Source organism: Sander vitreus, chromosome 15 (assembly GCF_031162955.1).
Source record: "Sander vitreus isolate 19-12246 chromosome 15, sanVit1, whole genome shotgun sequence".
NCBI classification, from domain to species: domain Eukaryota; kingdom Metazoa; phylum Chordata; class Actinopteri; order Perciformes; family Percidae; genus Sander; species Sander vitreus.
In genome coordinates, this window is record NC_135869.1 from 7,060,548 (window position 1) to 7,073,189 (window position 12,642).

At 39.9% G+C, this 12,642-nt stretch overlaps 1 protein-coding gene across 1 annotated transcript in view; it reads left to right on the forward strand.

The window, feature by feature from the left end:
- LOC144529914 (neurabin-2-like) overlaps nt 1–11,953 on the forward strand; it is a 45,386-nt gene extending 33,433 nt beyond the window's left edge. The window contains exons 9-15 of the mRNA XM_078269276.1: nt 209–344; nt 2,756–2,899; nt 3,255–3,308; nt 3,948–4,079; nt 4,212–4,309; nt 4,386–4,482; nt 5,885–11,953. Coding sequence (XP_078125402.1) covers nt 209–344; nt 2,756–2,899; nt 3,255–3,308; nt 3,948–4,079; nt 4,212–4,309; nt 4,386–4,482; nt 5,885–5,938 — 715 coding nt within the window. The 3' untranslated portion in view covers nt 5,939–11,953. The remainder of the gene's footprint in view (nt 1–208; nt 345–2,755; nt 2,900–3,254; nt 3,309–3,947; nt 4,080–4,211; nt 4,310–4,385; nt 4,483–5,884) is intronic.
- The last annotated feature ends 689 nt before the right edge of the window (nt 11,954–12,642 follow it).

The following is a 12,642-nucleotide window of genomic DNA, read 5'->3' on the forward strand; positions in this document are numbered from 1 at the left end:
AGGTTTGTGACAGATGGATTTCATGTTTTTGCAGTTGGTATGGTGTGAATCTTTCGGTTTTATGCACTGGAATGTTTTTATGTTTGCGATTTGTGCACGTGTGTAATGTTTTCAAGGTTTGCAATGTTGCCGTGTGTTTGAGTTTCTCAGATTTACGCGTGTGTTTTGAGATCATTAACTTGGCCGATGAATTTCAAATGTTTCCCAGGTTTGTGATTGGTCGGGAGAAGCCCGGGGAGCAGAGTGAAGTGGCTCAGCTGATCCAGCAGACTCTGGAACAGGAGAGATGGCAGAGAGAGATGATGGAGCAGAGATACAAACAGTACATGGACGATGACGAAGAGGTACATGCTGAGACGCACAACCATACATAAAGAATATGCATTCATACATCTTTCACATGGCAGCAGCTTTGTCTTTCGGAACGTTAGGAAATAAGGAAAGGTTTATGTTGAATAAACATAGACTCCAGAAACATTTAATAACTCAGAACTTCATCAGCTAATTTTGCTTTGTCAGCTCATGGGCCTTTTAATAGCTGCAGGAAATCAGAAGAGGGATTAAGAGAGAGAGAGAGACAAGAGTAGGGCTGCAAAGATTAATCAATTAGTTGTCAACTATTAAAACTTTAGTACGCAACTTAAAAAATATATTATTTATCTTTATATTAATGAATGTTTGTTACGTTCAAGCCATTGCCAAATTAGTTGATACATAGATAATTAAGTCTATCAGCTCCACACAACTCTCTGTATTTCTCAGTATGGCTATGTTTACAAAATGGTGTCGCCCTCGACATTGGCGCCCAGCAGTTCGAGTCATAATTACCTCTTCTGAAGAGTCCATCATGTTTGGTTTTTTTAATCCTCCGTGTCCTCCTTGGTTTGACGGGTTAAACGCTTCTAGCAACTGCGTTGAGGCGGGGTGAGGATGGTGTGCGATCACAGAAGGCTTGCGTCATGTGGATGCACCGACAGTGTTGTTGTGAATACTTAGAATTCTTCATGGGGGCGACAGAAACTACGCACTATAGCCTTAAATCACCAACTATTTTGATAATCGATCAATTTGAGTAATCTTTTATTTTTTTTTATTTTTTTAAGATTATTTTTTTGGGCCGTTCCGCCAACCCGGCCACGGTTTGAGTAATTTTTTAAGAAAATTCTAGCTCCCTAAATGTGAATATTTACTCCTGTATGACAATAAACTGAATCTCTTTGAGTTGTGGACAAAACAAGACATTAAAGGACGTCATCTTGGGCTTTGGAAAACTCTCTCTCTCTCTGTGTGTGTGTGTGTGTGTGTGTGTGTGTGTGTGTGTGTGTGTGTGTGTGTGTGGGGTGGTTGTGGTTGTGTGTGGTTGTGTGTGTGGGGTTGTGTGTGTGGGGTTGTGTGTGTGGTTGTGTGTGTATGGTTGTGTGGGGTGGTTGTGTGTGTGTGGTTGTGTGTGTGGTTGTGTGTGTGGTTGTGTGTGTGACAAAATGTCGGTCTGTGTGTCACCACGTGGCCTCTACTTTCAAACTCAGTCCAGCGTCTCCACCTTGTGGTCAGAGAGGGAAACAGACGATTCCGCACTACAACAATAAGCATTGAAAATTGTTGTTGAGTGTTTCAATAAAAGCAAATTGCAATTAACTAAACAACAAATAAAGTATATTTGATTATTCCAGTAGCACACGCCATTCCCCATTACACTGGAGTCAATGGACTGAATGTAAAGTGTCCCTGTAATTACAGCATAACTAAACGGGGAGTTAGGTTGTCGGGGCGATTTAAAATCTTGGCTGCAAGTTGCCGTCATTCCCCATCACCAGGCGCGAAGCTAAAAGATGTCAAGATCATGGCCTCGGGAATATATGTGGAAATTTGGGGGTTTCTAATGACCTAAAGGCAATTTTATACTGTTCTTAGGCAAAAAACTAAATATATGAAATTAAAATGAAAGCAATGTCTCACCAGAATTGCATACTTGACACCCGACCATATTGTGGTAGGTAGAAATTATGCGAATATAATTTAATAGTATGGCTTGGTCATATAATTAAAAATGTCCATCGTATATATTTTTCTATATAATTTCTGTCGCAATGTATCTATGCAATAAAGCAACGGTCGAACTGCGTTTCGATAACATTTACGTCCTTTGGACAAGGCTTTACGGTCAGATCCTTGCACGTTGTGTTTATTTTGCACTAAAGTTCATAATAAAATGAAGAATACTCCGTACTTTTCATTTGTCAAGTATTTAATTTACACAGGAGTATACAAAAATATGCTTCACCATGTGGTTATTTCACATAGACTAATTATTGAATTACCAGAAAACATGCCATATCGTGATCGTGATATGAACTGACCTATATCGGGGTTGAAGATTTTGGCCATATCGCCCAGCCATACTTGAAAATACTACAAAGTTTGGTTGGTGGCTTGTCAATAATTTCTAATTGTGGTGGGATTCTGCCAGGGGAATCAGTAACTGTGACTTATTTCAAAAGCCTGGCTACGGCTCTGCTCATCACTCATCTAAACAGGGGTTTCCACCAGCAACGTCCTGAACTTTTCCAAATGAGACCCAAAGAGACTTCTTTTAAAATAGTTCATGATAGTGTTGTAGAAATTCTCGTCGCTGGTGTGATGAATCAAGTCTTTATGTAATGCTGCATGGAGGGGCGGCATATTGACAAATCAGCGTATTGACAAATGTAATGTTTTTCTTTTCATCTTTTCCACATCTCTTTCTGTTTACCTGCAGACGGGTGAATATGCGACTGACGAGGAGGAGGAGATGAGTCCGGTGTTTCCAAACTCCATCGAGGTTTTCGACCTGGCCGAGAACCAGGACATGTTGTCTCCTGTGGAGCTGGACCCCGAGAAGCTAGCCCACAAGTTCAAAGAGGTATGTGTGATTTTGATCATTTGGATGCTAAATCATTATTTATTTATTTTTTTCATTAATTTATTTCACTCATAGTGTAACGCGTGTGCAGGTTAGTCATGGCATAGGTCTTAACAAGACACTCTGCTGCAACTTCCACTTAACACAACAAAAGAACAACGCATTTAATGATACAACCAATACCATAAAACAGACAATAAATACTCCTAACACCCATACTCTAAGATGCGTACCGGTCTCGAAGCATCAACTATTAGAGCAATTCGCACAGAAATTGTCTGTTCCCCCAGTTTTATCAGGCTTCTGTGTTTGTTTTTGTTGTGGATTTTCTTTTCATCTTGGTCTCTGTCTGTAGCTCCAGATTAAACATGCAGTAACCCAGGCGGAGATCCAGCTGCTGAAGAGGAAGGTGAGAACACTTAACTTTTCATCTCTTCTCATTAACATGCAGCAATGAAATACACTGCAATAGAGCTGCACGATATGAGGAAAATATGCGATAACGTTGTTGAATATGGCGAAAACAATATTACTTGCGATAAATAAAGAGATATTTAAGGGTACTCAGTTCTGCTGCTTTCAGTATTCTGCTAAAATGCAACAAACTGCTTGTTGAATTTAAAACAAATGAAAGGAAGTCATTTCCATCATTCTTTTATTGAACAAATTGAACACCGAATTGAACATAAAAGGCACCACTAAAAAAAGAATGATGAATGATATTTATTTTTGGCCATTTTAAAGTGCAGTTTTCTACTGCTATTTTCTTTTAACTAACACAACAAATCTCTGAGTGTCTTTCGCGATATGTCGCAGCCTTTCACTATGTGTTTATTGTGCCAGTTGATATTGCGATGTCGATTTAGAAAAAAAACAAAAGGATATATTGTGCAGCCCCACACTGCAATATCCAGGTTCCACTGCAGAGGAGAATGTACACTAGCATAACATCAGATCCTTTGCTGGCTGAACGATGACTTAACACTGGCTCTACCTCCCACATACCTCCTCTTCCTCCTCCTCCCACATTTCCACCCCTTACCTGCAGCTGGCTCACGCGGAGCAGGATAAGTTGCGTTGGCGGATGGAGCGCGCTCAGTTGGAGCAAAACATCCGGGACAGTAAAGAGAGGATGGAGAAACTGGAAGGCTACTGGATGGAGGCGCAGTCCCTGTGTAAGGTAATCTATGAGAGGATAAACACTCGAAGCAAGGAGGACTATCAGTTATGAATGGATGAAGTATTTTCTCTCATCATTTATCTCCCCAAACGTTTTCATTTGCTGATGGGGTGTGTGTTTGTGTGTTTTCAGGCAGTGGATGAACACCTAAAGGAAACCCAGGCTCAGTACCAAACTCTAGAGAGGAAATACAGCAAAGCCAAGAGACTGATTAAAGAGTACCAGCAGAAGTAAGGAAGGAGAGATGCATTCAAGGTTTGAGAGGAGTAAAAGACACCAAAGCTTAAATGTGTTTGTGCATTGTAGGGAGATTGAGTACCTGAAGAAGGAGACGGCTCAGCGTCGAGCACAAAAAGAAAATGAGGCAACACACAAAGAGGAGGCGGACAACCTGCAGGAAAAGGTTAGTGAAATACTCACCCTAACACCAATGGTCTCAAGTAACTGCAAGTGTACTTTCTTTGCTCTAGCAAGTTGCGTTTTTTTTCTGCTCGTGGCTCTCTGCTGGACGGTGCTTACAGCAGAGAGCTACGTGACACACGTCACACTATCGATGAGGACTGGCGGGTTAAATTGGCCGTCCTACACACAGAGTATGCCTGGCGGACACACAGCTGACAACCTCGTAGGTGGATGCGGTGGAGACGGGCTAAAACATACATGCCACGGACCGCTGTGGACTTGTGCGGTCACGCAAGCGGTTCCAGAAAAGTGGCTGCATGTGTCCACGACAATGCACAGAACATTTTGGCTGCGCAACCAGTACAAGTCCGCAGCTGTCCATGGAATGCGGAAAGTATGTCCGAGCCTCCAAGATGGTTGAACTGGTTGTTGCCTGCTTGTTGGTTAACGGTTAATGATCGGTTAACGACGGTCGGCTCTCGGTCAGAAAAGAAACCTCTAAATTAGCAACCCTAGTTTATATTTGCATTTTAACAGGAAAAAGGCCCTTGCAATTTTGTTGGATTGTGTTAAAAAATGGATTTCAGAGATACTGAATTAGACTGGTTTAAATCATACTTGTCAAAAGAACTTCGCCGGTGACGCTCCCTTTTCAGTAGCCCCACTGACGTGTGGTGTTCCCCAAGGCTCCATCCTTGGTCCCCGTTTGGTCCTCTTATTTTTCTACATTGCAAATATTTTTACACATTATAAATCCTCCATGCAGTGCAAGTCCACAAGCGTGTTGGAGACTGACGCATTGAAAACAGTTCTGAGACTGTTCGGTTTCATTTTATAGTGGTGTTTCCAAAAACAAGTTTTAATTTTAAGAAACTTTAAAAATAATATGTAATATGTAAAACAAAAGACCATGTGATTTTATGTATGGCAGTATGGTGGTATTTAACTGCAGATGGTTATTGTATGAATCATTGTGATCAATAGAACTGTGTACTTTTACGCATGGAAAACATGGGGATCGTTGGATCTTCAACATGTCCAGAAATGAGTAATATCACATAACCTCTCTTGGCATTATATTTGAGCTGCTCATACAATATATATTCATATGTAAAACTGCATGTCCCAGAAAAAAAAAAAAAGGTAATCTGAGGATAACTCAAACTGTCAGTGAAAGTAACAGATGTGATTGGCCTTGATTATCACAGCCTTGAACACACCCACCCATAATGTATGATAATGTATTCTTCCAAGTGTGATTTATGTGACAGTGTACTTGAATGTGATACACGCCGTGCACAACAAAAATCGAGCCCTTGATAGTGAAACAGATACCATTCTTTAGAAAGAGTTAGTATTGTTCAAGTGTATTTCGTTGTCCTTATATGTTGTTGCTTTCCCAGATTACAGACTTGGAGACCAAAGTGGATGCCCTGAAGACCCCCCAACCCACCTAGACTGCTGCTGCTACTTCCTACCTCCTGTCTGGGACTGGAAGAGGAGGAGCTCTGCCTTCATTCTGACCTAGGCTGTATTTTAATCCAATCAACCATTTACTGCACGGACAGGTAGTGAGGGGGGGAAAAAAGAATAACAGGGATGACAACTATGAAAGAGAGGACAAGGGGGGGGTGACATTCAAAGAGGAAAGAAGCATCCTCTCATCTGACATCTAACCAGCGATCAATAACCAGTCAATAACCAATCCCAAAAATGCTCCCTCTGTAATACCCAGAATCCTCCTTGTGTGTCTTGCTGGCAACCCGGCTTGGCAATCAACACGGAAACCACATTCAACAACCTGTGTTTTATTTATGGATGATCTGTATTGGCTTCTCCTCTCTTCAATATCTTACTGGATTCAAATTTATTTTAAAAGAAGCGCTTTTATCGAACGGGCTCGTCACAAAGTGCTTTACAGAGTGACACGAGGGCATGACCACAAAATGAAACCGAGGAAAAGGACATTTGATTTGTTGTTCTACTACTTTTGAACTAGGCGGTTTGCCGAACCATTCCTTCCGTTGTTTGGGAACTGGACTGGATTCTTCTGAAGAGGACAAACGTGTTTTCTGTCGCATGGCATTGATCATTGGAATCCAAACCTACACGGAGAAGCGGCCACCGCATTTTTAAAAGACAAATTTGGAAGTGGAACCATGGTAGTAATGTGCAACAAAAACTTTGAAAGGAAATAGCCACCACCTGCTGATAGTTAAGTAATAAAAACTACAAAACAACATGACCGACAAATTTCTGATTAGTGACATAAACTGTGAAATAGCAGAACGCCCACCCAAGCCTTTGGTTTCTCTTTTCTAGCCTCTCTGCAAGCGATGGAAGGAGTCAGTCAGAGACGTGCTTTTTTTTTTTTTTTCTTTAGGTCTGAACTGTGGTGGCATACTGTTTGTATATATTCTATACATGTATTTAATAGTGTTTAAATGGCTTAAGCAGTTAAGTAGGTCTGATATCCGGAGAAAGGCAGTGCAATGAGCGAATGACTACGAAATGGTTCCGTAGTCCAGATTCAGTCTGTTTCATCTCTTTTCTATCGACATCAATGGCAAACAGGGTGTGAATAGTCTGTGTGCTTATAGAGCTTCTGATGGTGTGTATTTGTTGGTGTTTACTACAGTATCTGTGCGTTTACACGCACACCAACATCCTCTTATTAAGGATAGTCATGTACTAATGGTGCGTTCCATTTACCTCGAACTCGGAGGCCAGAGCTGGGTCACACCCGAGTTGAATGCGTTCCATTTAGCAAGTCGGATTTTCACTGTGGGGGTTGGCTCTAGCCAGGTTAGCCATTGTTAGCAATACCAGTTGATAACAACGCATTACGCTGTTGTTTTGTGCATACAAACAGCGATACAACATGTCCACAGATAGAAGATGAACAGTAATGTGTGTACGACTGACAGGGTTTCCCCCAAAAAACAAGAGGCCGGCGCAAACTAGCCACAGACTGATGGCAGCATTAATGTAGAGCCCAATAGTTTCTGTTAAACACAATCATGGACAGAATTGCGAAATTCCGAATAAAAAAAAGAAGCTATAAGACAGATTCCATAGAGCCCCATATTAAGTCAGGGCTGAAAGTTAACTGGAATTTAAAAAAATACATCTACGTTTAAGTTTCCAACCGAGCTGCCCCTTTGTAACTGTAGTTTTTTTAAAAAATGTCTTAAAAATACATGAATAATTCATGTGGCTTAGGCCTGGTGGGGGGCACTTGGGCCCGGTGGGCCACCAGGCTTGCAATACACTGGGGGAAACCCTGGACTGATTTAACACTTATAAGACAGCAGTGCTAATAAACTGTATGTTACTAGAGCTTTCACTACTGTTGATGCACGGCGCAGCCATGTTGGATTTTGAGCTCGGGGGTACTGTGAGGTTTTCCGAACTTTACAACTCGGAAATCCAAGGTCGGGGGGGGGCGTGTTTCCTCAGAAACTTCCGACCTTCGAGTACAAATGGAACGGACTATGAATTCATTGAGTTGGTGCAGGGTTTTCAGGAACCTACTCTTATCCAGGATCACAGAGAAACTGAATCTGCCAGTTTGAATTGACTAGTTTCCTGAGGCTATTTTGTGTACAGCTTCTATTTGCACTCACTGCATAGTGTCATGAGCCCAGGCTAAATTTAGAATATTCAGTTAACATATGTACAACAGGATCTCCTGAGGGGCACTTTATAGTGTCCGTTGTTCAAACATGTCCTGGAGGCAAAACTGTCGTGCAAATGATCTCATTAGTTGAGGTAAACATACGTGGGTATAGCCAGAGTGCCTAAAATTCCTGAGAGATCAAATCTGTTAAAAATGTATGTAACTTAAACAATTTTTTATATTAAGAACACTTCAATTTGGCTTTTAAAGAATATTGACCAATATATGTACTGAACATTTACAGTAATTTGCCAGTTCTCTGTGGTGGACAAACTATTTAACTATTTATCACTGTTTCCAAATGACCTCAAACATATATTTCCCTATATCGGTCTCTAATAGCTAGTCAGTTAGCTAGTTATCTAAGTCCTGTAACTATTTATATATGTTAATGTAGCCTACTGACTTCCTAAAAGATTAAAATGCAATATTCATGAATGAAAGACTAAGTAAGCTGTTGATATTGCGATCAGTATTTCTTTTCTAATAAGCTAATGAAGCCTTGTTATGCTAACGTACCCGGATAGTTTTGCCTCTGAGAAATGTTTGTGAAACTAGACGATGACGTGGATATTATGAGCGACAGTGTTATTCAGAAAACGGTGTGCGTGTAAACACACTCCACATCTCTTGTTTTAGGAGAAGAGTAGAAGGTCCCAGTGCCAGTATTATGACTTTAGAAAATGAACTTAAGTTAGTGATACATGCCTGACATAGTCCAAATATGGGTTGAATACAATAGTGTTACTGTGGTCGGGAAAGAGGAGATCATTTTTTTCCGGAACCCAAGGACCAATGGAGGTTCAGGTTCCGCCGCATAAAAATTGTTTTATTTTAACAAACGTTTTTTTTGGTCAGATAAATAGGATATCAAAGCAACAGAAGAGAGGGTATATCTTGTGAAATAAAATATGCTCTTTGGGTCAGAGCTTGAAAATATATTCCACCAGTAATACTTTGAGTCACTCACTGTAAATATGGAACTGTCATAATTGGACCATGGAAAAAACAAATTAAGACATTTGTCCATGCAGTATAGTCTCTGTTTATACAATATGATTTTATATAAATATAACTATTCTGATTAGACTATGTTCCAGTAGTTGATGATGACAAATATGAGCTTCATATTTACATGTGGATGGCAAAATGGTGCTGAGTAAGACAGTGTTCACACACAAGTAACTTATACAAAACTTTGAACGGGCAAATTGTTTATTTCGCTGCTCTAATGTTCATCACCATGGTGGTTGTTATGATTTTGTGTATGTCTTTATCGAGATAATACAGCTTGCTGGCAAGCTCTGATTAGGTTGCATTAATAATAATAAAAAAAAAAAAGACTAAATCAAAAAACAATTTGATTATCAATAATGAATGCAAACCATTTTTTTTATTTTTATTTTTTACAAACATTCCTGGTTCCCAGAGAATGAATCCGATGATGTATTTTAGTAAGTTCAGTGATCCATTGTCTTTTCCTCTAGCTCCATCTTCTGGTCAAACTTTTAATTTCCCATTAGCCTCAACTCTACATTGTATTTAGTGCTAATTAGCAAAAGCTAGCATGCTAACCCCCTAAACTAAAGATGGTGATCATGCCTGCTAAACATCAGCATGTTAACATTGTCACCGTGAGCATGTTAACATATTAGCATTGAACTCAAAGCACCGCCTCAATAGAGCCACTGGTGTGGCTGTAGGCTCTTAGTCACGCTGATATTATAAAATGTTATAAAATAATCTCATCTTGCAAACACAGAAACACATTCACAAATATGTGGGTAAAGCAAGTTCTGCGTGTCATGAAAATTCAAGTCTAATGTTTAACTTCCAAGCACACAAATTGATGGTTGTTCATAGCATGTCACTTTGACACACAGTGTGACGGAGCAGACAGGCCTTTTAAAATAAGGCATTTGCTCATAGAAGTTGTTTTGTGCTGACCTATCTGTCCCTGTATACCAGCGTCTGAATCTGTTCACCTCTGACCTAATGTTCCAGGAAATCTTTTGCGTTTTAGATTTTCAGTGACTCATGGGAGCAACGCTTGTGTAGTGCTCGACTCAAGAAATGTGTGTGAGACATGTTAACCCACTGACAGTGCTAATTTTTCTGTTTTTCTTCTCTCTGGTCAAATGTGTCATAATAATAAGACCGCCCAGAACAGTTTGAATGATGGACTGATTAAATATCATGATATAAGTAGGTTTGAGTTAGACGAGGGGGAGCGACTACAAACTGGTTGATGTTTTTCATGTAAGATTTACATTTTTAAAGACAAGTATTTGTTCAAAACATGCAGTATATTTCCATTGTAGTCCTACCGGACAGGAACGACAGTCTTCTTGAGCATTTTTAGAGGAATGAAAATCAGCCATAATCAATCTGCCTTGGGTATTTTTAATTTCTGAAGTATTTTTTGATTACGGTTTCATCTCTATGTCAAACCAATGTGAGCTGTACAGTTGCTGTTTTATCACCAAATCAAGTCCGAGTCACTTTGGGTTGAATATCTTAACACAGTAAGTGACCACTCTGCCTTGTTATGACTTCTTATTAGTAAATGGCAGGGTTGGTAATGTTGAAAAGCTAGCAAGATTTGAAAGTAGCATCTCCTCGGAGGTTTCTCTCTCTCTCTTTTCCCCTCTTTCATTGGTTCTTTCCAAGCGGACCGTTTTTACAGGATTCATTTAGCAGCTAACAGATAACGGATCTTTTTCAGAGCACATAAGTTATTTATTGCTGTCGGGGTGTAAAGACCATTTCCAACTATATATATATTAAAAAAAGTGTACATTGGAAGTAGTTACCAACCCTGCCTTAACATGCTGCTTTTGCCTTCACAAAGCCTTCTAATGTGTGCTAGCTGTAACGTTAGCTGACTATCCCAGTTGTCTGTCTGCCCATCACTCATGCCTGCATTAAAAAAAAGTGTTTATAGAGTGTTTACCAGTGAGTACAGTAAAGACAAACTGCCATGTTGAAAGACATATTAGCAGATATTTAACTATTATTACAGATTGATGCCTTTCTCCACAACATATTCTTTTCATATTTTAAATAGTAACCAAACACAGCTCTTTCCCCTGCTTCACATGTCCCACTGGTGGCCTCCGAGGGTTTAGTGCCTTGCTTCAGGGTTAAGGATAATGGTTAGAGAGGGCACACGTTTGTCAGACCTCGCGGTGCATTTTGGTGAGTAACACCGAATGTAAACGGACCATTATACTTTCTTGTATGTCTAATTTGACCTTTACAACTGGCAATTCCTGTCCTGTAACCATCGGTAACCAATCTCTAATCACTTCACAGACAGAACCAGTAAAACAGAGACCTGTTGTGTAGATCAAGTATATGCTTGTGTTCACATAATGTGTTGAGTTTTAAGAAACTGGAAAAAGGTTTAAAAATGCAACAAAAAAAAGCACTGCAGGAAGCGTGGCAGTTTTTAATAGTTTTTTTGGTTTGAATTTTCCATCTGCTTTGTTCTATTACACTCCAGTATTCAAATTTCATGGCATTTCAAAATCTTTTCAGTCCTTTTTATAAATGCTATTAACCGTTGGCTTAACTTACATTGATGAAATTTGAGGTGTCCCGTGGTGTGCTAGATGAATGAGCATGGACGGAGCGGTGCCAAACAGTGTGAGCAGGACAATCTGACAGCGGATAAGATGATCTTTGAGTGTGTCTCGAGTCTGAAACAGATTTCCCTCTCTGCCTGGTTCTGTTCTTCAGTTGATGCCACCATGTTTGTCTGAACCAATTCCTGTCTGTCAGCATTAATAAATAAACATCAAATATGTTGAACAAGAAGGGAAACTTGATTCAAATCAGCAATTTACTGCTCTTAGTGTGTGTGTGTGTGTGTGTGTGTGTGTGTCAGAGCATTTTACTTATTTTAACTACTTTGTATCTGCAGTTAGGTTGGGAACCACTGGATTTTAATACCTATCAACAATCGCGGCCATTCAAGTCAATGTTTGGTAATCCACCAGCTGCGCACGGCGTGTCCCAGAAGTATGGAAAGCCAAACAGTTCAAATACACGTGATTTCTCACACGTAAACGACACGTTAACACGTTTTTTTCCCCACGTAGGCAACATGTTAATGCGTAGACAAAGCGTTAATTTCACATGATTTTGAGCCATTTGGCCACTTCTCCAGTTTGAATGGGTGAGTGTACTAAGTTCTCATTGGCTGCTGAGCAGTAGGGTTAAACCATTTTTAAGTAAAAGGTATGCATCAGTAAAATGTGATAAATTAAAAGAACTCAATGCAGAAATATCCTCATTTTAAAAACTGAAACCAGCCAAACAATCTTAATTTGTTTAAACGTGTTGTCTACGTGTGAAAAATTTACGTGTTAACGCATTGTTTACATGTGAGAAATCACGTGTATTTCATTTGTTTGGCTTTCCATACCGAAGCATGTGTGAACATGGACAACATCAGAAAAGAGAAGGCATGGAGTTTGA